Source organism: Polistes dominula, unplaced genomic scaffold (genome assembly GCF_049000335.1).
Source record: "Polistes dominula isolate Pdom_NZ unplaced genomic scaffold, Pdom_raw_medaka contig_20, whole genome shotgun sequence".
NCBI classification, from domain to species: domain Eukaryota; kingdom Metazoa; phylum Arthropoda; class Insecta; order Hymenoptera; family Vespidae; genus Polistes; species Polistes dominula.
Window position 1 is genome coordinate 1421133 of NW_028301147.1, and position 27999 is coordinate 1449131.

Here is a 27999-nt window from a genome sequence, read left to right on the forward strand (position 1 = left end):
AATAAAAGAAATAAACTCTACTGGTGTTATTATTTAGTTTGTTTATTCTCAAACGAAGTAGAAAAACTCGATTCCTCGAAAGATGGAGGATCGAGAGAGTCCTTTTGCAAGGACTCAAGCAAGTAGAAGTTCAATAAAACCAGCAAGTATTTTACGAAAGGCTGCCATGTTAGCTGTCAATAATACTAGTAACATTGGTAGTAGTGTTGGTGGTGGTGGTGGTCAAGAAAGTGGTGGACGACAGGAAGTAACAAGTCCAAAAACAATGAACAAAAGATTGCCCACAGCTCACACTGCATTGGACAATTTGAAACAATGGGAATTGGTTGAGGATGTTAATAAAGGTCTTCAAGTTGTCGAGAAAAGAAATTCAACTGGTAAAGGGCCAAGTAGTCCCTCGTCTTATGGTAACAAGACACCGGTATTTGCTAGAAGAACAATGCCCGTTGAAAATACGATGATTGACGTGAATATCGAAGAAAAGTTAAAGGCATTTAAAAATTCTAAAATCATACAACCAATACTTGAACCTTCATTGGTATCATCATTGTCCAATGAACAAGAAGTGTCAATTGATTCGTCTAAAACACCTGTCAGTCTTAACTTGATTTTAAAACAACGTCAAGAACAACAACAACAACAACAGCAGCAGCATCAACAACAGCAACAACAACAACAGCAATTTGGTAAAAGTAATAATACAAGTGAGGAGAGTACTGACATGCTTCAACGATTGGAACAACAGGTCAAAGCTATCGAAATGGGTACTATAGCAGCTGCAAAAACTCGTCAATTGGAAAACAGTGAGGAATTTCGACCAGAGGTTGAATTGCGTTACAGGGAACACGAGGATCTATTGAAGAATGTTACTGACGACGAGGCAGAGGGGTAACATTTTATCAAATTTATTTTACGTATACTCGTACGCGTCTGGGTGATAGTATTTTGATGCTAAAAAACATATATATATATATGGGTGTGTGTGTACAGAATATGTATATGATCAGCAGTCGTCAAAGTGGTGGTACGTGGACCACTAGTAGAGTACATCATGTTAGGTTATGTTTTAAAATGCATTGAAACATAATTTAATTCATAGAAATATATAGCTTAGATAATTTGATTACAATTAACCCTTAGAGTGCTATGGACGCATATATGCGTTTGGTAAAAATTATCAAAGTGGTCTATATACGTGTTTGTTAATATTAATGGAAAATATAATGTTATGTTTATATTAATTAATTAAATTATATATTAACGAATTATATTATAGAAACGAAAATTTTTATTATTAAATATAAAATTTATAGTTAATAATAATTAATAATAATATTATTAATTAATAATAAATTGTTCCTAGAAAACATTTTAGTAAAAAGTATAATAGCACTCAAAAGGGTTAATAGTTTCATTTTATTAACTACGTACAATTTTACGTATTCTTAGATCACAATTTTGTTTATAAATATTTGTAACACTTAAGAAAGTTTGGCGACTGCTGTATGATGATGATTTTTAATCAATTTATTTCTCTCTTTTGTTTTTTGTTCACATCCGATCGACAGAAACGATCGTTCCATGAAATTAATTGACAAACACGAAATAATCCTAGCGTAACGATAGAGAAAAAAAAAAAAAATCAATGTATTTTCTTTATTCGTTTTTACAACCTATGATCCTCCTCCTACTGATTGCATGTATATATATATGTATACAGGAGGAGGAACAATCAACACTCCATTACATCCATATTGGCCCCGATACCACCCACCCCCCCATCTCCCGTTTTTACTCGCTCGAATTGACATTTAGTTTACCCAATTTGATCGTCGAACGATTCTTTTCATTTCCGCCGCAATTCGCGTTCTCATTTGTTATTATTGGTTTCTGCAATTGCTACTATGTTACCTTAACATTCCATGATTCACGATTTGAACAACGAAAAAAAAGAAGAAGAAACGCCGGGATCATTTGTGTTTGACTTTATGAGATGATGATGATAATGATGATGATAATCAAAAAAATACACACGACCTGATCATCCTAATTTGATTTGAACATTTTTTTCTTTCTAATTTTTTTTTAACAAACATTGATCTTTTTTTTTTTTTTTATTTGTATATCTTGTCAAAGTAGTTTCTTCGTTCTTCAATGCACACACATCTTCTTATCTTAATATATATATATAAATTACATGTCACGTTGTTTGTCCGCAATGGACTCCTAAACTACTGAACCGATTTTAATCAAATTTGACACACTATGTCAAGTTTCATCCAACTTAAAAGATAGGATAGTTTATATCTTAATTTATAATCGCAATATTACTTTATTGCAAATTATTTGTTTAATTAACAAAGGGTCATGATTATCTCTGTTAGTTCGATAAAATTCTAATATATATATATATGTATATAATCACCCATGCGCGTATGATTACGTATTACAAGCATATAAAATAATATGATACCACGTTGATATCATGAAATATTCGAATGAAACGACAAAATACAACGAATAAATAAAAAAAAAAGGGCTTCACCATTGCATCGGGGTGACGCTACGAGAAATTCAACCGGAAATGCAAGCATCGCACAGAAGAAACCTTCCTCGGTGAAACTTTCAAGGACAGCTTCTGATACTAGACGAGGACAGGAAACGGAAATACCTTTGAGAGCTCAAACGAGGGTGCAACCAGTTCGCACCCTTGTAAGACCAATCATCACTAAAAAAGATCATCGTCAATTACAACAACAACAACAATTACAACAACTACAACAACTACAACAACAGCAGCAACAACAACAACAACAACAGCAACAACAACAACAGAACAATATTGTCAGCAGTACTTTCAGGCCACTCTCTGACGTCATGCAGAAAGGTGTTCGTAACGAGAAGGAGGTATCGAAAAATCTTAACTCTTTCTTTCTCATTTCTTCATTTCTGTATTTTATTTTATTTTTTTTTCCCACTTTTCTGAACCAATGAGATAATAATGATTAATGATAATAATAATCGTAATTAACGTTATCTCGTTTGTAACATCAACTTGATTTCTATATATATATATATCGTTCTTTTACAAATCTACCAGCTGTTTTTTTAATTTTTCAATATTTACTGACGTAAGAAAACTAAAAGAAAAAAATTTAAAATACTCATTTAGAAAATGATTTTTAAATGTCAAAAAAAAAAAAAAAGAAAAAAAATCATCACGTCAAGTTGTTCTTCTTCTTCAACAATAACAATTGTGCGAAACATTTTAAACCAAATGACAAATATGAATGTGCATAGAGAAGATATATAGATGATATATAATAATAATAATAATAATACATACATACATACATACATATATAGATATATAAAATCTTCTTTTTTCTCCTTGGAGGGAAAAAAAAACAGGGCAACCTTGAACGATCGAATGAATCGTCAGAATTTATCGATTGGTGTAGTAGTACCCCCTTTTTATTGCGTTACTTCTATCATTAACGTGACTTAGCAAACAGTCTTAAAAATATCGCGTAATTCTTATCACCGTTAAACACTTGATTTGATATCTACACGATATATTCCTCCTCCTCCTCCTCTTCCTCCCTCCTCTCTCTTCTCTCTCTTTAATTATTTTAAATGTTAATTTAACTTTTGTTTCTATCAATTATATTATTTGTTTGTTTCTCTTTCGATTATTATTTTTTTTTTCATTTAGAATCTTTCGATAATCGAATTACGATAACAAAATAGATATATTTGAATAAAGGTGTGTGTCCAGGTGGAGGGGAGGACATGGGAAGAGTGGGGTGGGGAAGGTGGGTTGTGGAGGGTAGAGAGAAGAAATAAAAAAAGAAATTGTTTATAGATTAATTTGCGAGTTTAAAAAATAACAAACAAATATATGTTTATATTACGAATGATACAAGGTTGTTTGAAACGAACTACGACGACGAATTATGTGAACAACGTTTAACCCTTTGAGTGCTATTGAACGCATACTACATGTGTTTGTTAATAATAATAATAATAATTAAATGATGATAATTAAATAATAAATAAATATAATATTAAATAGTAATTTAAAATTTGATAATTAAAAAGTAAAAGTAATATAATGCTTATATTAATCAATTAAATGTAATTTATTTGTTTAGAATCTGGTTAATAATAAATATTATTTTGTTATTAGAAAAATATTGTAGGTAAAATTATTCAACACTCAAAGGATTAATACAATTTTCTGTGCCTGTCACAACCAAGTTGATGATGATTCGTCGTCGTCGTCAGGGGGTACAGTCTGAGGCTCATCCGTTCGAGCTGAAATAATCCGGATGGCTTGCTTCCCTGCTTGTCCCATTGGTTGGTTCTCTCTCTCTCTCTCTCTCTCTTTCTCTCTCTTTATACAATCTGTTTAGTGAGAGAGAACCAGTCCATATAATAACCTAACGATCGTGGGTTCCCATCGAACACGATTTCAATCCAAGTAATATTTTTTGCAACAACAACATCAACACAAAAGTTGCAACACCAACTGAATGAGACGATACACTTGATCGAATAACTCATTTGAGTATGAAAAAGGGTTTCAAAAAAATCATCATCTTGGGTTTTCTTTCTTTTTTTTTTTTATTTTTTACTTTCTTCTTCAAATAAATATCAAAGCTTAGATTCTTTAGGATTAAATACAAAAAGGGGAATAGACATTAACCAAAGGTGGGGAATTTTGAACAGGAGAACTATTTTTAGAAGCCACTTGATCTGAGATATTCCTCATTCGAGAAGAATTCGTTTTAAAGGGGGAAAACCATGAACACTGTCAAATTTCATATGCACCCCCCAATCTCCACCCCTGATAAAACTTAGACAAAGGAGTCGATTTTATTTTCTATTCAGTCTGCCTGCCTGCCTGCCACTTCTCTCGAAAACAAGTCTTTAATCTACAAAACCTTTCACACTGAAATATTCTACAAATCGTGAATTTTATTTCTAAGATCATCTGATGAAACTTCATAATTGAATCAATTGTTACGTTAATAAATAATCTTCAAAATAAAATACACACCGTCGGGCGGGGGTCGTCGTCATAACACATTAAGAACAAAATTGGATAAACTTAAATTATTCAGTTGGCAACTAAGTGATTGCAAATTTTTCCTTCAAAATCTAAGTTCATTCAATTAGGTATTGTCCTACATTTTTGTTTGATGACCTTTTGCCATCGGTCAGCCAGCCAGCCCCACATTCATAAAATTTCTGATCTTAGCTTTGAAAAAATTGAATTAATCCACAATCACTTAGTTGCCAACCCAATATGACGATGAAGATGAAGATGATTGGTAGTAGGTTTTCATTAACATCCCGTTAAACTCTGAATTCGATCAGCTGACCAAAACTACTCCCCCTGTCTCTCTCTCTCCCTCTCTCTCTTGCTCTCGTAGATTCTCTCTAAACCGAGAGTATCCGAGCAAAGCCGATGGGCTTGTTGGGTTGGTTGGTGGGTCCCCTTCAGGATAGAGGTGGATCGACTTTGCTCTGCTGGTAGGTAGAATTCCACTCTTTATGTTGTCTCTCTCTCTTTCTCTTTCTCTCTCTCTCTCTCTCTCTACTCTCATTCTCTTCTCGTCTCCCAGAGACGCGCATGCGTCGACGACGTTGTTCAGGAGGCGGCAGGCAAACGTCGACGAGAGGTGGACGAAGAGGAAGAGGAAGAGTAGAACCAGAAGAACAGAGAGAGAGAGAGGGAGAGAGAAGGGGTTGGGAAGGGGATGAGAGGGAGGATAGGCTCAGCTTTCAAGGGTGGTTCGCTTCTACCGGGGGTGGCGACACACCGCGTATTGATTCTCCTTTCTCGCATCCCTCCGGCTGTTGAGACTTTCTGTCGTTCTCTTCTCCTCTCCTCTTCCCTCCTCTCTTCAATTCTCTCTCTCTCTCTCTCTCTTTCTCTGCTCCTTGTATCTTTCGTGTATTCTCTCTCTCTCTCTCTCTCTCTCTCTTTCGATTCTCCTTATATTTCTATCTCTTTCACTCTCTCTCTCTCTCTGTCAGGTGCGCGCGCGCAACTGCAACCCAGCAGACAAACCAGTCAAGGGGTTGTGATTCGAGTCCCGAAGGAAAAGGAAAGGAGTCGGCGGCGGCTCCCTTTTCGCGAGATAGAAAGAAAATTGTGGATCATCATCATCATGTCGATGATGAATTTGAATAAAATTCGAAGAAAATTAATCAACGAATCGTCATCATGTATTGTGAATCAATCGATATATCGTCGTTATAACGAAAGAAGAAAGTTTGTTAAATAAACAACAATAACAATAACAACAACAACTACAATAACCAATTACAACGCTAGATTTGTCGGTGTATTTATTTATTAATGATATCAATTGTCAGATATTGTTTCATTTTGGTTGATATTAAAAAATTTGTTTAATGGTGGTGGGTGGGAAGGGGAGGGAGGGGGGTATTGTTGTTCTATTTGTTTCAAAAAAGATTAGGGGAAACTTAACCAATACCACTACCACCACCACCACCACCCATTAGAGTCCTTATTCTTTTCATTTGATAATTTTTTTGTGTGTTCGTTGCTAGCGTACATTGTCGTCAACATTTGTGAATTTCAACAAAGTGTGTTATATCCATAGAAAGAATAAATAATTTGTGCTTTAGTTGTGTGAAGATTGTTGTATCTACCCTAAAATTGTACATTGAGGAGGGTGTTTGTGTAATAATAATAATAATAAAAAAAAAAAAACAAAAAAAACTATAGACGTTATATAGTGCGAGTTGTTGAATGGATCGTGTCACGTTCATCTCTTTTTCCACCTATCGTCGAATAGGACGAACGGGTTCGCATTTGTGGGATCTAATCGAAAGGATTCCATCAAGTTGTTGTCCTAATCGTCGTCGTCGTCGTCGTCGTCAACATAATCATCATCATCATCATCATCATCATACTTCTCTACTTAAAAAGGATTATCAAACGTGGAATTGTCATAATTCTTCATTATCCAAACACCATCTTTGATCCTTCATTGCCTCGGATGTTAACTTCGGTGTTTTTCTCTTATTCCCTGCTATTTGAATCAATTCATTCGCGACAAGTTCTTTTGTTTAATTTACTAATTGATTAATTAATTAATTAATTATTATTCGTTTTATATGTTTTATTTTGTTGTATAATATATGTATTGGGAAAGAACAAATGTTAAATTTCATTGGCGACAATTTGCGGTCGATCATATACGAACTCGTCTCTTTGTTCCTTGAACAAGGTGGAATCTTAACACTTGGGGTGTACTTTGTAAGGTTGCTTAATCCTTTCTCATCACGTCTATGTCAGAATCGTTCATAGATAAAGACATTTCTTCAAGATGACGTTCAATAGTATCCCAAATAATTATTTGTGTTTTTTACATGATTCAATTATTTTATTGATGATTAATAACTCGGACAAGAGAACTGAATTACAATTTCATACTTGATTCCTGAGACATTGAAATATTTGATGCTTTTTTTTTATTAATAATTAATTTTTTTGACTGTGAAAAAATTGATTTTGAATACAGAAGAGAGAGAGAGAAAGAGAGAAAATTACAGGGACTCCTTCTCACATCCTTCGGGATATTTCAATTCAAATAAAATGATCGATTTGAATGATCGTCGTTAATGCGTTTAGATCAACGCCCTCCTATTTCTTTCAAAAGAAAACGAAAAGAACATTCAAGCTGGCGACCTCGAAGGTTGCTGCGGCCACCTCTTGCAAGATGGTCACTCGTGGCCTCACGCGGGTAATTGACCCCTCTTGACAATTAATTATATTTTTACTTTTGTCTTTTCTTTTTCCCCCCCTTGAATCTCTTTTTTTTGTTTTTTCTTATGTTCATTTTATATATCCATTACTTTGTCATTTATAAAATGATTGTAACAAATCCTAGTGTTGACCATTATCAAAATTTGCAAATGTTCAAAACTTTCCGGGTGGGTTGAGACACGTTGAATGAATTTGATTAATTTTAACGTTTTAATATTTTCTTATGGCATAAACAAATTGTCCTTGATTCTTACATTACTACATATGTTAACTGTTGTGTTACACACAACAACTCTGTTTGAAATAATCTCTATCTGGTGCACTCTAACGAGCTTTAATTAATTACATTGGCAATGGCTCGTCGTCCCTGGAAGTGTCAAGTGCGATTCACGGTTGACACGTTCTTTTTAATATATCTATACATTTACTATCTACTTAGATCAATCTATAGAAAAGTATACAAGAGCTAAAAGAGAACATGAGAGCTTATATTGGATCATTTTCATTTGATTTTATTGCAACGTGTTAAAATAATACTCTAGTATTAATAATGAAGAGAGAGAGAGAGAGAGAGAGAGGAATAGAGATATTCACAAACATATGTTAATTTATCTTGGTATTTGTTTTATTTGCAGACCGGGGATGGCGTTGGAGCATTGTCGACCAGCGGTGGACGAATGTCGTCCAGGAGCCGAACCTCCGAAGAACCGCACATCGGTAAATACAAGTTACTCAAAACCATTGGTAAAGGTAACTTTGCCAAGGTTAAACTTGCTAAACATGTACCTACGGGGAAGGAAGTGGCCATCAAGATTATCGACAAAACACAACTTAATCCGGGCAGTCTTCAAAAGGTTAATATAATTGCATTAATATTAACATTTTGATTATTAGAATATTTCATTGATTTTTTTTTTTTTTTTTTGTTTTTCATCACGTCTCGCAGCTCTTTCGAGAAGTAAGGATAATGAAGATGCTCGACCATCCGAACATAGTGAAACTTTTCCAAGTAATCGAGACTGAAAAGACACTGTACCTGGTAATGGAGTATGCTAGCGGTGGTGAAGTATTCGATTATCTCGTTTTACATGGTCGAATGAAGGAAAAGGAGGCTCGTGCTAAATTTAGGCAAATCGTATCTGCCGTGCAATACTGCCATCAGAAAAAGATCATTCATAGAGACTTAAAGGCCGAGAATTTGTTACTCGACAGCGAGATGAACATTAAGATCGCTGACTTTGGTTTCAGTAATGAATTTACACCTGGTAACAAATTGGACACTTTCTGTGGCTCGCCACCTTACGCGGCACCTGAACTTTTCCAAGGTTTGCTATTGTTGTTGACCTTTCATTTTATCTTAATACACACACACACATATACATATATTTTATTGATTTTTCGTTATTCTTGTGACAGGTAGAAAGTATGACGGCCCTGAAGTGGACGTATGGTCGTTGGGAGTAATACTGTATACTTTAGTATCTGGCTCACTGCCATTTGATGGGTCAACACTGAGGGAATTAAGGGAAAGGGTGCTAAGAGGAAAGTATCGGATCCCATTTTACATGTCCACCGACTGTGAAAATCTCTTGAAAAAAATTCTTGGTGCTTAACCCTACGAAACGAGCCTCGTTAGAGGTACGTGGAGATAAGGTCCGAGTAGTATTAAACTCGTGAGTTGTGTTAGAAATCTAAGAAATAATGAGATAACTTAAAGCGTTTGATCTCTTTGTGTTTTTTTTTTCTTTTTTTTTTCTCTCTCTTTACATTTGTCTTACAGAATATAATGAAAGATAAATGGATGAATATGGGATATGAGGATGACGAATTAAAACCGTACTTAGAACCTGAACCTGATTATAAAGACCACAAGAGGATAGGTGAGTCTGCCAGTATGTACATAACACTTACTACTTACTGTTTTTATGTTTAGCAAGCAAGCAAGCATTCCATATCTAATGTGGGCACTCTTGACTTCTTCACACTAAAAGCATTTTACTACGAAATATAATCATTTATCTAATGAAACATCATTTATTTGATTATATTACTAACTCGCATCATCCCTGTTCTAAAAAAAAACAAAAAACCAAAAAAAAATAAAAAAAGATTGACCACAACGTAAGACGTATCAAGAAATAATTTGATGTATCTATATTACAATATAATAATTACGGTTAATATATCCGGAAAAAGAATTCCTCTTATTTTTAATATAGAATTTTAATGAAATGACATGTTGCATTGTTTAAAATAGATCTTAGCGTAATAGCATGCAAAATAATATACGTAATACGCATACTTCGTTAAATTGTTATTAATAATTTCGATTGAACGAATTATTGCACAGTTGTGTTCATCTGTATTTATTTCAATTTATATTATATAATATTTTCTTTTTTTTTTAAACTGATATATCTAATATCTATGCATGAATACATTTTTATGTGTCTTTATGTGTAGTTCAAGTTTATTAATTATACTATGATGTATGTATTAGTGAATGAACTTTTTGTAACTAAACATCAAACATACATATCCAACCATACAAAAATTAGTCTCATCATTTTATTATTTGTTATATTTATATTTATATGTAGAATAATATCGTTATACTAGTTAAAATACTTAGATTATTGTTGTATTGCATATATATATATATTATATGTAGAATATTTTTTTGTTATATATGATGTAACTATGCCGATACATGTAATTTGTTTCAGAGACCTTAGCTAGTATGGGATACACAAGAAGTGAGATAGAAGACTCATTAGGTCAAGCTAAATATGATGATGTATTTGCAACATATTTGCTATTGGGCAGAAAAACAACAGATGTAAGTAGGAAAAATAATAATATTCAATTAGTAGATACATTATACATTTTTCTGTAGATTATCATTGAATTATTTGTATTTTATTTGAAAATAGCCTGAAAGCGATGGCTCACGGTCCGGAAGTTCTTTATCGTTGCGCACTATTCCTGCACAAGTTAGTTCGGGCGGAGGAGGAAGTAGTGGAGGAGGTACAGGTGGTGCTGTACAAAGTCCGTCACACAGAAGTGTTCACAGAAGTATTTCTGCTAGCAATCCAAAGCCCAGCAGACGGGCCTCGTCTGGTGGCGAAACCCTTCGTAAGTGAATGTCATGTTTTAATACAATAACAGTCTCTACTAAAATGTAATGTAAAAACTATACGATAGTGAAACCAAATAAAAAAAAAATATGAAGGGACAAACGTGTTATGTTCGGGTAAGCACAGATTGACTTTTCTTAACTGTAAACTAATTGTTTTATGTTAAAAGCATGCCCCCGCCATCGATTTTAAACATAATAATAATAATAATTATTATTATTATTATTATTATAAAAGAAACATTTATTAAAGAAAATTAATGTATATATCTTAGGAGGTGCACCAAGTCCAGGTAACGCAACGAATCATAATCATGCTCCTGCTGTAACTGGTGGAACAGTTACCAGTAGCGGTGGTAGCAATTTCAAACGGCAAAACACTGTAGATGCGGCAACGATCAAGGAGAATAGTGCACGTGTTTCTGCCGCTCGACCTTCAGCACCGAAAAATAGTCCAGGGCAACTCGATACCAGTGAGTTCTACTTGTTCGAAGTACTCTCATTAAGGGGCACTTTAGGAACAACATTATTTGCTTCTTATGCTATATCCTTTAAAGCTTCAAATATCATTTTGCTTTTGGACAAGGTTGCAGTGATTTCGTTGCTAATTTATTTCATTACAAATTAGATATTAATTTGTAAACGTGTTCTATATATACTGTTCTCATATATTATTATTATTATTATCTCACATATGTCTGTATGTGTTTGATCATGTTTGCATCATATAAACACATGATTAATTATTCTATGTCATGATCCTAAATATCATATACATATACACCCTTTCATTTTCTTTAATGTATATAGATAAAAAAAATTTTTTTAATTATTACATTTTGACACTATTTTTTTTTTTTTTTTTATAAATAAATCTAATTCAAGTAATATTTTGCTTTATTGCATTATAATATTTATTTGTCACTTTTATGTTTATAAATATTTTTGGTGTATTTTTATAATAATAAATTTATACTCGTCAAAAACACAAGAGTTTCATACAGAATTAGGTTTGATATAGCTATACAAAACCATTGTTTTAAACCTTGTCTTGTCTTTTATAATTTAATGTATGCTGCTTTGTTTTGTGTTGAACCATATCTAATGAGGCTTGCAGTGACAATGTTCATTCTAGGCGTGGGTACAAGTCCCAGTAGTAAAGGAAGGGTCGGCAAGAGCAACGCAATGAATGCAGGAGTAGGTGGAGTTCGACCAATTACCTCACCTGCTCCTGGTTCTGTTGGTCGTCGTAGCACCATCTCCTATGACCAAGCAAAAACATCTTCTTCTACTGAAAGAACCAACGACGTACCCAGGTATAGTTTCCATTCACAAATTTTCATTTATTTCATATTATTTAAATCATCAATTTGGATTTTATATAAATCAAGAAGGGATCCCTGAAATATAAATTACCAATTGTTATTATTGATAATAATTTCATTTCAGTATTTCAGGTAGCCTACTTTATTAATATATGATCCTTACAAAAGGTACTGGATTTCTGATAGACGTGAAATATTAAATGAAGTTTCAATTATATTCATTTTTTTTTTGTTTTTTTTTAAATATATATAAATCTTTATTATCATATCCAGTATCTCTCTTAATTCTCCTTGTATTATTTGTCTTACAAGATATGTACAAGTGAAATTATAGATTGATTGTGTATCAAAATTTTAGGTACCTTTATCAATTTAACATTCCTAATCTTACTAACTATATATAGGTGACTAATTACTTGTATGTTAAGAGTACTAAACTAATTTAGAAAAATAAAGTTTGAAAAAGTTTTGGATGAGATAACAGAATCTGTCAGCAGAGCCCCAGGGAGTTTTATTTGTTTGTTGCATTGCTCTAGCATGTTGGCTGCTGCCTGCCAGACGGTCATTGCAGTTCACTTTCTTTATGGCTTGACAGATGTATTAAGCAAACAATCTAATTCAACGTGCATACATGTACAGATGCTTGCTAAAATTACATTGAAACCACAGTTACATATTCACATGTCTTATTCTATTTTTCAAAATACTTTTAGATCTTTAAGAACGTGTGTGTATAGAGAAACATTCATTAACATCATCATACATCATTCTTATGTTCTAGCGTCATATTCTTATTCATCATACAAATATTTTATGCAAAATCAATTTATTTCGTTTTATATATTATCATCCTTTTTCTCTCTATCCTTTTATATTTCCTAATCTTTTCGTATAACATGAAATTTCTTACGTTTCTTTTCTTTTCTTCTCTTTTCATTTCTTTTCTTTTCTTCGTCTTCTATTTTTTTCTTTTCTTTTTCATATCAAATTTTCTAACAATAGACGTGTACATATATATATATATATATATATATATATACATAATATATTCAAGTATTTCTACATATAACGTTATCGTTATATTGTTAAATGGAAATACAAATACAAAATATGATTGAAAACAAATAAATGACACAAAATGATGTCACATGTCTGTCTACATACATTACAATGAATTAGGTCATTTTTATAATATACTATATTAGTAACATAGATATATCAATAGGATACTTTTTAGGTAAAGTTAGTGAGAATTAGGATGTAGTATCGTAGTAGAAGAGTATATATCATCCTATAAATGCAGAGAGAAGGAATAGGTCTAAAATGCAGAAAAGTAGGGGCCAGGCAATTTGTTCATTAGTTTTGTGCACAGCCTGGGCGAAGGCACTAGACCAACACGGGGTCACACCAAGTCTGCGAGCATCAGTGCAGGTCACCGTTCCTCCAGTGGCGTACCTCCCAGCGACCATTCACTACTGGACCCTCAACCACGCAACGCCCACAACTCCTTACTCGCCACTGCTGACCCTCTTAGGCAGAGGTACAGGTTCCCTATACCTTATCGACCAACCTTTATACATTCCTGTATTATAAAATTGTTCAGATACATTTCTTCATACATCTGATTGCTTCTACTCTATTTGGGCCACTAACTCTCTTAGGGTTAACAAGGAATTATCTCATTAAGGTTTTCATTATTTGTATACTTTATATATATATGAATATATATATGAAGCGCTATCAGATTTATTTCTAGTTTGCTATAAAACAACAGTTGGACCTATCAATATATCTTCCACATAATTTCAAATAATCATCTCTGCATAGATTCTCTAGGACAGTTTTTGGTCATTTGTTCATTGCTCTCTATTTTCCTGTATCTTTCATTTGCATGTATCATATTATATCCTTAATTTCCTCTATTTTAATACTATCAGTTTCATATATTCGCCTTTATATACATTTGGATAATGCATCATCACCTTCATTCCTCAATAATTAATATTGCACTACTCCTGTCTATAAACAAAATAAAAGCAACCTAAGGGGAAAGGACTCTACTATTTGATCTTTATTCATCGTAGATGCATAAAAATTATGTAATGCAATTTACATGGCACTAGAATCATCAGTTAGTATGCATGTGTATGTAATGATAGAACATTCTTAGATATATGCTACATTTTGGAGAGAAGTTTAATAATATTTTCAAAATTATATAAATAATACATCGTTTGTTTGTTTTTTTTTTTAATTCTTTTAAAAATAATTAATAACGAATTTATAATATTTACGCGAATATCAATTTCACCAATCAAATATACTTTAAATACTTCAAAGTTTACAACTGAAATATTTGTAAATTACAAAATATGTTCCCTAATAATAATTTCTAACAAGCTCTTTGACTTCTTTGAAGTATTTATTGATGCATGTTATATAAAAAAGAAAAAAAAGTATCTAAACTAAATATATAATTAATGAATTTATATAAATGCGCTTATGTTTTACATTAATACTCTATTACATACATGGGAATGTTGCTTATCTGATATGTGAATTTTTCTAGCAATTGCTTTACCACGACAGTTGTAAATTAATCATAAATATTATTCATACATATATTCGATTGTTTATCGAATTTTGCATATTATTTATTTATTCTGTCTCTTTGAAACAACAACTAAAAAATATATACATTGTATACATATATATGTATGTATGTAAATATACATATATATATATACAAAATTGTTTGCACAAACTTACTTTTATGCGCAATGTGTAAGAATCCAATCAAAATATATAAATAAATATAATAATATTAATAATAAGTTGAAATAAAGAAAAATAATATTCATTGTAAAATTAATATTTTTGATTAGCTTGGGCGTACCTCCAAGCAATAGACTGGCAACACCAACAACACCGGCATTTCCACGAAATGTTCCAAGCCGTAGTACGTTCCATTCTGGGCAAAATAGAGCGCAACGTAGTCATACTCAGGTCAGTATACGTATCTGTGTATAGGTATATATATACCTATATTATGTATATATATATATATATATAAATAATTTAGAAAATAATGAATTAGATAACACCATAAAGAAGAAAAATAATAAAATTATTGAAATGTTCCCTTTTGTATTTTTTATTAGACTCTCGTGAATATACTAGTATGTACAAATAAATATATTATCTTACTTTATCTATTCTTATTACTATTACTATTACTGCTACTACTTTTTTTATCTAGTAGCATTTCATAGTTTTTATTTTATACAAATGTATATAAAATATTGCAGGGTCATACACATACACAGGACACAAATGCGATTAGCCCCCTAGCAAGGCCATCCTTTTTCTCCAAGTTGTCTTCAAAATTCTCCAAACGGTAAGTTTTACCTTTTGTGTATATACATATATACATATATATATATAGATATATTACATATATATGTGTATATATATATATATATATAGATAAATATACACTTTTTTTTTTTTTTTGTTTAAATGCCTTATAGTTTCATATATATATATAATATATATGAATTAAAATTATCATTTGCATGCTATAGATGATGTTTTTGTTTTTAAGGATGCACAATGACTATGTATTTCTGAAAATTTCTATACTGTTATGATAAATATTTAAAATAAGAACTACACAGTACTATTTATTACCTTTAATATAATTTGATGAGCCAGCAGCGACCATTATCAATGAAAGCCATAAAACATGTAGTTCTTCATGTATATTCCGTTTTTTACTAGTTTTATTGACTTGTATATGCATATATTATTATTATTATTATTATTATTATTATATTGTACGTTACCATTTTCATCCTCAAGCGTCTCCACACTTTCATCTGTCTGTATTGCTTATTTGTCCCATAAATATATGCTTTATTCAAGTTTTAGCACCTTTTTTAATTTTTTTTTTCTTTTTTTTGTTTACTTAGTTAGTTAGTTTTAAAGTCTGAGTAAAAAATACTTTTTAACTTTTATTTCTCTTTATCTTTCACTATCTATCTCTTTCTCTACTTATATCTATTTATCTATCTATCTTTTTATCTCTCTTTAGAATTTACTTAGATAAAAAAAATAATTGCAAATATATTAACTCTCATCCTCTTGTACATTTTTTTTTCTAAATTTTGTTAAATATATATATAAATCGTTTATAATTAGTTAACGTTATATCACTGAATTTTTTTTCATGTTATTATTTGTACATTGTGTAGATCCTTAAAGCTCATTGACAAAAAAAGAAAAATAAAAAAATAAAAAAAAAAGAAGAAATAAAAAAAGAAAAAATAAAATAAAATAAAATTAAAATAAAAAAATAAAAATAAAAAAAAAAGAACAGTACTGTTTGGCTAAAAATTAAAAGGCCAGCTTGCATACTCATTGTGCATCCCTTTTGTACTTGACTGTAGCAAGGCATATCCTTTACTTTTATTATTTATATGGGACGTAATTATTATTGCACATTCGAAAAGAAAAAAAATAAGAATTAAGATAATAAATAAAAAGAAAAAATTGACACATTGAAAAAACAAAAAAACAAAAAAAAACAAAAAAAACAAAACAAAAAAACTATTGATAAAACTGAGGATGTGATGCCACAGAATAACGAGAATAAATAAATAACTCAGACACCACTGTGTATGTAACTTTCATGAAATGGTCACTGTACTCATCTTTTGTTATATATGTACAGAATAATATTTTAGAATAAAAAACAAAAAAAACTATATATATATTTATACACATACATAAGGATTTGTAGAAGCATAGCCATTGATGCATCAACAATAAAATGATTGTTTCTCTAATTAACTTCTATATACTAGTATATATTCTATGATGCAGGACGTGAACAAAATAAACTTGGCTTCGTCAGAAGTTTCTCTCAACAAGCAAAACAGGCCATACAGATACAAGTCCTAACAATCATGTGTATGCTGATTTGTCTTAAAACAATAAAATTAAGCATGTTCAACACATATATTAAATCCAAATCATCGGACTCTTGGAGTGCTTGTATAACGAAAGTGTGCATTGAATCAGTGGGATTGATGATCAGTGAAATTCAGTTCTGTTATTCTGTGGTTCATCAAATAAAAGAAAAAAAAAAAAAGAAAAAAGGAAAGAAAAAAGAAAAGAAAATAAAGCACGGACAGAGCTTCTCTTTTAGTGACTCTTTTACATGTTGGTAATTAAAATATATGTCAAAAAAAAAAGAAATGCGCAGGTGCGCTCGTAATTAGTACTACAACAACATAAAAGTGCGACTAGTTTAGACATACTTACATACAAACATACGTACATACATACATACATATATAAATACAATTGAAAGTATTAAAAAGTAGTCTTCCTGAGAATCATCATCGTACAGGAAGTCGCCTTATGCACTCTTAGGTATATATAGCACTAAAATCTGTGCCTTTTCTAATTCAGCCTGCCAATTCTGCTATGTGCACTTTACGTCGATCATCTAAAAAAAAGAAAAAAGAAAAGAAAAGAAAAAAAAAATGAAAAAGATAGTAGAAACTCTGTAAACTTCCTTATATTTTTATACATTTTTCATAATAAACATTATGTGGGGTGTACCTTTACTTCTGTTTTTTTTTTTTTTCTTAAAGAAAAAGATTACGATTCATGACTCTATTTAAAATATAACATAATGATTTAGATGAGTTTCGACGTGGAGTATTAATAAGCCTTTGAGAAACGTCAAAGGTATATAATAATCTGTTTAATCAAATATTTAATTTAAAAAAAAGAAGAAAAAAAGCAAATAGTGCCTGTAATTAAAAAAAAAAAAAAAAGAAAGAAAGAAAGAGAGAATAGTAAAAGTCTTCATTTAAAAAGAAATATCATATATATGTATATATATATGATGTTTACTTTTATTTGGTTCATAATTGTGTGAAAATGTATGATTAACTGTTAACTTTTTGTTTAACAAAAAGAAATATTTTCCACCCACACACACACACACACACACAAAATAATAATAATAATAAAAAAACAAAAGAAGAAGAAGAAGAAGAAGAATAAAAATATGCATTAAAAAAAAAAAAAAAAAAAAAGAAAAAAATCTTCCATATATTTGGCGTACAAAAATAAACAGACACGCGACACGTATAAAAAATACTTCGAAATATTTTCAAGAAGAGAAACTTTAGAATATATATTGGCTTGTTGGTAAATTGTTCTTTTTTTTTTGTTTTTTCTTTTTTTTTGGCCATAACTATATCCGTAAAAAAAGAAATAAACAAGACAAAACAAAAAAACTGTCCATCAAATAAACAGCGAAAAATTCAAGTTTGGAGAATGGTGTATTGATACTACTACTACTACTACTACTACTCCTACTACTACTACTACTAACACATCATATTAAGGAGACAATCGTAAAGATAGAAGAATACATATAATTATTCATACATTGACAGGATTCCTAAATGAAGAGTGAAGTCTCGCCTTGTTTCCCTCGAGCAGAAATGAGAGCGAGCTACGTGCCGATTATCACTCTACAGCAATACAGCCATTAATTAGCAAAGTAATTCTAGTTGAATGGCCAAGTGCGACTTCCAATAATTATTGTGTATTCTTTCAATTCTTCAAATATATATATATATATATTTTTTTTTTCTGTTTATTTTTATTTTATTTTTTTCTTTTCTTTTCTTTTCTTTTTCTTCTTCTGAAACAACAAGCTTTTATAGATTTACAATTGAAATCTAGAATAATAATTGTACACCCTTTATAATAACGTAGCATATTTTTTTTTCTTTCGGGGGGAAAATGTGTTGGATAACAATAATATATTTAATATTAGAGAATGTGATTATTATCTTTGAAAATAGTACTCCCTATATTATTATTATTATTATTATTATTATTATTATTATTATTATTATTATTATTATTACTATTATTATGGTTTGCATCTTCAAAGATGATCTTAAAAGGCAAAATACATATATATTGCTAATATTATATTATATTATAATAAATTTTTTTTTTTTTTATAACAATTGTGTAAAGTATTATAGAACTAATTTAATGAAATGAGTCAGTTATATTTTTGTTGATATCCAACATAAATTGTTTCTTTTAAAAATGGCGTAGAATTTGTGTTTGACTTTATATCGATCTTATAATGCAATATTAATTTCAGTCAGTCTTTCATAATATATATTATATATTATATATTATATATATATATATTTAATTCTTATATCGATTCTTTTGATAACTTGAAAATTAAACGTGGTTCTGATATTATTTCTTTTTTTTTTTTCTAATTTTGTGTTTTAAAAATACACTTGAAATAATGAATTTATATATATATATATACTCTGATATACTCTATAATATTTTATGTATATGTACATGCATTTGACATATTACAATTAATGATACAAAATGTAATTAGAATATTTCTATTTTTATTTTAAAAATAATTTATTTAAAAAAATCAGTAAGAGCAAATTTTGAATTAATTAATATCATAATCATTTGATCAAAATATTCTTTTTCTAAATTATATTATAAAAAGGATCGATATATATATATATCGGATTTTATTTTCTCTTCGGGGGTATTTTTGTATAATATTGATTCATTAGAATTGATTACTCTACATATATTTCATAGTTTGTATTTATAGTTAAAGCATTTATTATACTTTTCTTTTTTCCTGGTATATCTTAGTGTGCAAGAAGAGAATAGGATTATAATTGATTTTTTTTTCTTTTTTTTTCTTAATTTTGACAAAAGTATGAGAGAAGAAGAAGAAGAAGAAGAATTTACTGTAAAATGTATGTGAAGAATTCCACTTTATTTTCCTATTCTATTATAAGTGTATAAAATCAATTACACTTGTAATTCAATAATAATAATAGTTTATATATTTGAATTAAAAATTTACTCCTCTCTGTGGTAGTGTAATCAAATAATTAAATTATTACACAAGACAGATATTTATATATATATATATAAATCAAGTAAATATTATTTTTTTTAAATGTGTACAGCCATTTACACAATCTGCTGATAATGTAATACTAAAAAAAAATATATATATATATTTATATATATATGATCTCAGAAATGAAATTATTTAAATTAAAAGAATAATACTATTTGATTGCATTACCATTGATTCAACATTTATTCTCACATATCTTATTTAATTTATTGTATTAATGAAACATTGATTCGAACCTTATATATATATACATATATATACATATATCATTTGGAATATTGCATTTTATGTTTGTAGAATATTAATTTAACAAAACAAAAAAAAAAAGAAAAGAAAAGGCCATAAGTAATACATTATTCATTTATTTTAATAATTATTAATATTATCTCGAGATCATACAATAAATATTATCTCATTAACTAAAGAAATATACAATACATAAACGGAGAATGATGTACTCATAAGTAAATAAAAAAAGAAGAAAAAGAAATTAAACAAATTTTTTGGCATTCAATATATTTTCATTTTTGCAAAGAAAATTTTGTAAATTATTCTTGAAAGAAAGAAAGAAAGAAAGAAAAAAAGAAAAAAGATAAAACAAAAACAAAAAGATATAAATAATTAAGTATATACAAAATTTCGACAAATCTTTTCTAATATATTATGTACATTTCATTTTTTTTTTTTTTTTTCTTTTTTTTTTTCCTTAATAATTATAATCACAGAAAAAAAAAAAAGAAAAAAATTAAAAGAAAAACCACAAATCTTTAAGATTGTCAAAAAGACGTGTCGTGTGTGCCTTTTTCCATTTGATATTGTATATTTCGCACATTTGACTGGACGAAATTTGGTATTGTTAAATCATTTCAATTTTTGAAAGAGAAACTGAATGATTAATAACTTGATTATAGAATATTATGATAATTCTTTAATTAAAATAGCATTATTATTATTATTATTTTATTATTATTATTATTACTATTACTATTATTTTATTATTATTATTATTATTATTATTATTATTATTTTATTATTGTTATTATTATTATTATTAATATTATTAATATATTATTATTATAATTATTATTATTACAAAGTTATTTATATAAAATTCTACAGAGTGGCCTTGGACTATTAACCTAGATTTCATTTTAAATCTAAAACAGATCGAAATTATTTTAAAATACCACTTTAACATTTTCTTTTTCTTTTTCTTTTTCTTTTTTTTTCTATTTGAATATTTCAAATGCCTGATAATTATTTTAACATAATTTATAATGCTATACGAATGAATACAAAATCTTATATACTTTTACAGCTAGCCAAATAATAAAAAATATATATATATATATATTTAGAATAATCGCGCATTTGTTTATCATTGAATTTTTTTTCTCTTTTTTTTTTTTTTTTTTTTTTAATTCATATTGCATTTTCTTTCACTCAACATTGTATAATGAAAAGAGTATTTTTCTATACTCTCTGATACATTTTTTATTATCTTACATTTCCATGAAGCATTTCACATAACTGTTAATGATTAAATATTAACTAATTAATTTTCATTATGTTTACTTATATATATATAAACATATAAATTATTGTATAGAAATAGTATTATGTAAAAGAATGAAAAAAAAAAAAGAAAAGAAAAAGGAAAGAATTTAAAAATATTATTCCTAAGGCCACCCGGTAGATTATTAATATGTATGACAGTGAGTGATGAAAGAGATATTAAATCGTTAGATCCTCCAATATATATATATTTGTATAAACAAATATAAATATATATATATGTATAGGTATATAAATACATATAGAAAAACGTATGCAGTGTGTGAAAGCATTTATATGAAAGATAATAGAGACCTGTGTAAAGGACCATGCTGTTTGCTGCACTCCAACAGTGCACCCGTCCAAACGTCTAGAAGAGATATCCTTATCATTTTTGGTTAATTATAATCATTTTATTATTATTTAAACAAAAACAAAAACAAAAAAAATAAAGAAAATTAAAATTAAAAATTATTAGCTTAGATCTTGTAAAATGGAGGGCAGTAAATAGCTTGTAAAACGCAGGATAGAAAAATTATTTAATAATTTTATATATATATATATATCACAATATATATATATAAATATATATAAGAAGCAATGATAGTAATAATTTCGTAATAATAAATATGTTTAAACTGTCTTGTAAATGTTGTATCAATTTATTTCTAAATCCTCTCAAAAGGAATATTTAGTTTACACAAGACATTATTTTTGTGTTTGTTCTGCATATATTTATGTGTATATATATATATATATATGTATATGTACATATATATTATTTATATGTATATATATATATATATATATATGTATATTCTGCTAGCAGTGCTGTGTGTAAATCTGCTTCATTTAAGGGGTAATGGCTAGCTATATTATGTAAATGTTTTCTTTTTTTTTTCGCATAGTGATTATTGTAACTCTCAACATTTATAAATTTATTTAAAAAAAAAAAAAAAAGTAACAAAAATTTTGACATATATAACAGTCAAAAACATTAACTTTCACATACATGAGAAGTATGATGTGTTTAGGAAAATTTATCGCAAAAAATGATTTATATTATAAAATAAGAAAGTTTGCACTCTTATGTAAAAGAGTAAACATTTCTTTCATTTTTTAAATACAATTATTGCATCAACAACATCATAATTCTTATAATAATTTCGAAAAATGTTAATAGAATGGTGGTGGGTTGTTTATACGTATGAAAATTTAATTGATTTATCATGTTCAGTGTCTGTTAGCAACTGCCTTTGTTTTGTTATTTCAGCCCCATGGACCCATCCGTACCCCCAAGCACCCAGTAGTGAGGTACGTTGCTGCATACCATAATACCACTATCCATATCCTGATTTTGCATTTGTTATCCTAAACTTGCGTCCAATCTTTTATTTTATGAGTTTTTATATATTATTTTAAATAATGCTTCGATCATACGAGCTAATTTAATCAAAGTTTCTTTCATATTTTAGGCAGCAATATATATATATACATATATATATATAATACATTTATATATAAGATATATAAGTTATATAGTATATATCATGAAACTACTTTTTGCATTTTAATACATAGCCAAAAAGATATACATACTAATAATCATTTAAATTGTTTTACAATTAGTCATTGTTAATTAAAAATTGATAACTTTTATAACAATAATTAAAATCTGATAGAGTGAGAAAGATACATGATATAACAACAGTACGTTCATTATCACAAATTTTTATATATAATTAGGCCCATAAAAATATATAATAATATATGCTCGCAACTAACAAATTTATTTCAATCAACTTTGTTTGCTTCAACTAAATATTGTAAATAATTGCTCAAAGTAATTTCATATAATATTGTGTTACAACGTTTAAATATAATTATTTTCAAATGGTGTATTCTGAAAATATTCCTTTAGAAAAAAATACATTCGTAATTTGAATAGACAAAAAGTCATATATTATAATATTCAAATATGTATTTGTTAAAATTGTAATTCATTTATTGTCAATTGTATATTGTCGTGTATTTATTGTTATACAACAAAAGTGGCTTACTTTTTTATCATTCTTTTTGGCAAATTATGTATATTTACAGTAGCCGTATTATTATCATCATATTCAACATTGCATTTGAAACTGGACGCAATTTTTTTCTAAAAGTTAATCTTTAATAAATGATACGTATATGCAATTATTTAAATAGAAAATAGTTAATAGGCGATTTTGGACAACAGTTATTATCAAATGCAATCATTTTTTCATTTTCATACATTTAAACAAAAAATGTGACTGTCTCTTTGATATTTCTAGAGTATCACATAGTTTAGTACAAAAAAAAAAAAATTGTGATAAAAGACAATTGTTTTTTTCATTAATACTTCCATTAAAAGAAAAAATAATAATAATAATAATAATAATAATTCGGTGAAATATTTAAACATAAAAATCTATTTACAATTAAATTTAACTTCATCAATTATCTTTTATCATTTATTTATTTATTTACTGTTATATTAAAGAAATAACATTACAATCGATCATTTGTTAGATTGAATTGAACATTTGAAAAATGTATAAAAAATAATCACACACAAGTAATTATTAATTATATCATTCTTGCATTACTTTTATGAAGGGAAATATTAGAAATATTTTGTGGAAAAACTGTTTACAAATATTGAAAAATTCATATGTAAATACATATACTCTATTGAGATAAATTGTTAAATTTTTAATTACAATTGCAAGAGAGCTTGCATGTTGTTACTTGCACGTGTGTTATTACTCTACAATATATACTTACAAATTTTCTAATTTTATATACATTATCTATCAGTAATTATTCAATAATAGTTTGCTACATATATTATTATATTCAATTTGTAGCATTTTCAATGTTAATAAGTTCTATTAATCGATATTATTTTGCTTTTTTTTTTTCAATTATTGAACGTACTCTAAACAAAAACACAAAAAATAAGAAAGAAAGAAAGAAAAAAGAAAAAAAGAAAGAAAACCATTTGCGTTTTTAAAATTTAAAATAAAGAAAAATACTAAATCATTAAAGTTTATTATGGTAAGATCTCAGTGGTATCGTCTAAGATTTATATTAATAATTTATAATAATGATTACATATTTAAAATTTTATTATTAAAAAATGCATAATATTTGAATAATTTTTTTTATTAGAGTTAAGACATTCATTTGTTACAGCGGTGCAACAACCAATAATGATGAACAAGTTAAACCACGCAGTCTACGTTTTACTTGGAGCATGAAAACAACCAGTAGTCGAGATCCAAATGAAATAATGTCGGAAATTCGAAAAGTATGTTAATAAATTAATTAAAATAAAATATATATATAAATAAAGATTAATACTAATACTGATAATAATTTTAGGTATTGGATGCTAATAAATGTCAATACGAACAACGTGAAAGATTTCTATTATTATGTGCTCATGGAGATGCGGCAACGGACAGTCAAGTACAATGGGAAATAGAAGTCTGCAAACTGCCTCGACTTTCCTTAAATGGTGTAAGATTTAAACGTATATCGGGCACTTCTATTGGTTTTAAAAATATTGCCAGCAAAGTTGCAGACGAGCTTAAACTATGATTATCGGCCACGGGCGCCTTAGCAAACCGCGCCAACCCATAACGCCCTCATGAAGAGTACCATCAGATGGCAGCCTGCGAGGAATTTTATTTTTGTTTCTTCTGGGATTCCGATTCAGAAACAGATAGCCAAGAAATATTTGTTTGACGATTTCTACATCCCAGAGAAAAAGACCGGAAGACATCTTTACGCAGTAGATCATCAATATATTTCCTCTGTGTTGTTGGAGGTATGCCTGTTGCGATTCTTGGAAAGAAAGCCTGGAACTGTGATTTGTGATGGCTAATACATTTTGAAATACTCTTGAGTGCCAAATGGAACTAGGTTGGCTCATCATATATAAAATACTTCAAGAAAGGCTGAACAATTAGCCAACCAACTTATGTGTAAAGCTGGGCATTACACACTAAAATCTCTAAATGATTAGTTTTTGAACTTTCTTTCTTTTAGTTTATCTCAAATGGATCTGCATAATTGACAATGAGTGAAAGTATCAGCATTTTGCTTACAGTTTGACCCACACCCTAATCGTGATCTCTCTCTCTCTCTCTCTCTCTCTCTCTATCTATCTCTCTCTTTCTGTCTGTCTGTCTGTCTGTCTCTCTCTCTCTTTTTCCTCCCTCCCTCCCTCTTTCTTTCTCTCTCTCTCTCTCTCTCTGGCAGTTTTCAATTTAAGTACATCATATTTCAGTTCTGACAGTATTATTAATATGGCATTGCTCTTCTCTAGATATTGCAGGTGTGGCTGCAGTTATATTATATATATATATGAATATATTTATAAACTTTTTATATTATAATACGCTTTGTAGATGTCAAATATTATTTTCTTCTTTAATATGTTGTTAGTATAACTCTACTAATATTCTAGAATGAAAAACAGTAATATATTTTTAATGTGCCTAATAAAAAGAATATGAAAAATATGCCTTCTTCCTTCTGAAAAAGGTATTGTTTAAAATAAAAAATAAAAAAAAGGTCATTATAAAACCTTTCGACGAAATATTAAAGGATTTTGGGAACACACATGCGGTACACTTTCAATGTCCAGAGAATTTTTTCACAATACTATTAACTTAAATTATGTTTCATATTTAAAATGTTATAAGTGGGGTATCTCTGTAAATAATTTATCGAATCTAATAACTCGTGAGAAGAAGAAGAAGAAAAAAAATAAGTATGTAGCGATCTATTAATAAGAAATTATCATCACTATAATCAATTACAGTAAACAAATAATAAATTGAACTATATATTTTAACGCTGTGCCAAGGTGCACAGTCAAACTTTACTTTTCAAACATTTTTATGATGTTTTACTTTTTTTATCTTATACTATATAAGTTTGAAACAACTACACAGCACTTTAGATATTAGCAGATTAATTCATAATAATTGCTATTATTAACAACATTTTTATTTTTTATCATAAAATATAAATAATATTCGATGCAGTACTACGAAGATAGAAGGAAAAGAGAGCTATATATATATATATATATTAACATAATTTAAGAATATCACCGAGCGACAAAAACTCATGTTTCATGTGAATAATACACAAGCTCTCCATTCTCAAAAGAAAAAAAAAAAAAAAAGAGAAAAAAAAATGTTGGGATATACCTAGAGACACCTCATTAATTATTAATAACAAGATCTGTCATTTCTACGAATGGTTATTATAATATTAAATTTAAGTATTATAATTGGCTACTTATTATTAAATATGGTACTATTTAATATCATTTATTCACAAAATAATTCACGATCGATGAAGTCAAATTCTAGAAATTTATTCTAAGTGTAGAGGCGAATTTACTAGAGACTTGGTGTAAATAATATAATAACAAAGGTACTAAATTAATTGAATGGGAGAACAAACAAACAAAAAAAAAAGCCGCCTCTCATACCAAGAATTATTATTAATACAAAAACTCGGAAATTCAAGTATCAAACTTTTTATATTTGCCTAAGATTAATAAAGAAGAAGAAGAAGAAGAAGTATGTTTATGAAATATAGGCAATGACACTAAATAATTTATTTACGTAAATACAACAAATGCAATGATTTTTTCACATTTCTAACGCTCGCACTTTTAAATGAGTACGAGTAATTTCAAGGTATTTCAAAATACATAATATTATATACCATTGCATTGGCTGCTGTGTGTTTTGGTAAGCGGTGTTACAAATTGATATACATAAATGACTGATAGCAACTAAGTATCGACGCCGGCAGTTCTGTATTGAAACATCACTCTCTCTCTCTCTCTCACTCTCTCTCTCTCTCTTTGGATGAAAACTTTAAATACGATGAATATATACAGAAAAAAAGGGCATCGGGACTTACTCTCTTTACACTTATAATCATACACAAGTTCCATTTATCAAAATTATCCTACGAACCAATAATACAAAGGACAGTGTAATATATATATAAATTAAATTAAATAAAATATGAAATGTGTTATAAATAAAATATACACGCAGAGAACATACTACACACATTACACATTGAAAAAAAAAACAACCGT

The 27999-nt window shown here is 28.7% G+C and overlaps 1 protein-coding gene across 1 annotated transcript; it reads left to right on the forward strand.

The window, feature by feature from the left end:
* The first annotated feature begins 80 nt into the window (after positions 1 to 80).
* Positions 81 to 27995, forward strand: LOC107067429 (serine/threonine-protein kinase MARK2). The gene is given in 18 exon segments (XM_089177095.1): positions 81 to 888; positions 2538 to 2907; positions 8443 to 8661; positions 8754 to 9132; positions 9224 to 9399; positions 9401 to 9445; positions 9588 to 9699; positions 10534 to 10646; positions 10741 to 10942; positions 11219 to 11416; positions 12061 to 12259; positions 13641 to 13808; positions 15154 to 15274; positions 15577 to 15665; positions 23113 to 23135; positions 23138 to 23153; positions 25059 to 25173; positions 25248 to 27995. Coding segments are annotated over 18 exon segments (3570 nt in total). The 5' UTR covers positions 81 to 82; the 3' UTR covers positions 25467 to 27995.
* The last annotated feature ends 4 nt before the right edge of the window (positions 27996 to 27999 follow it).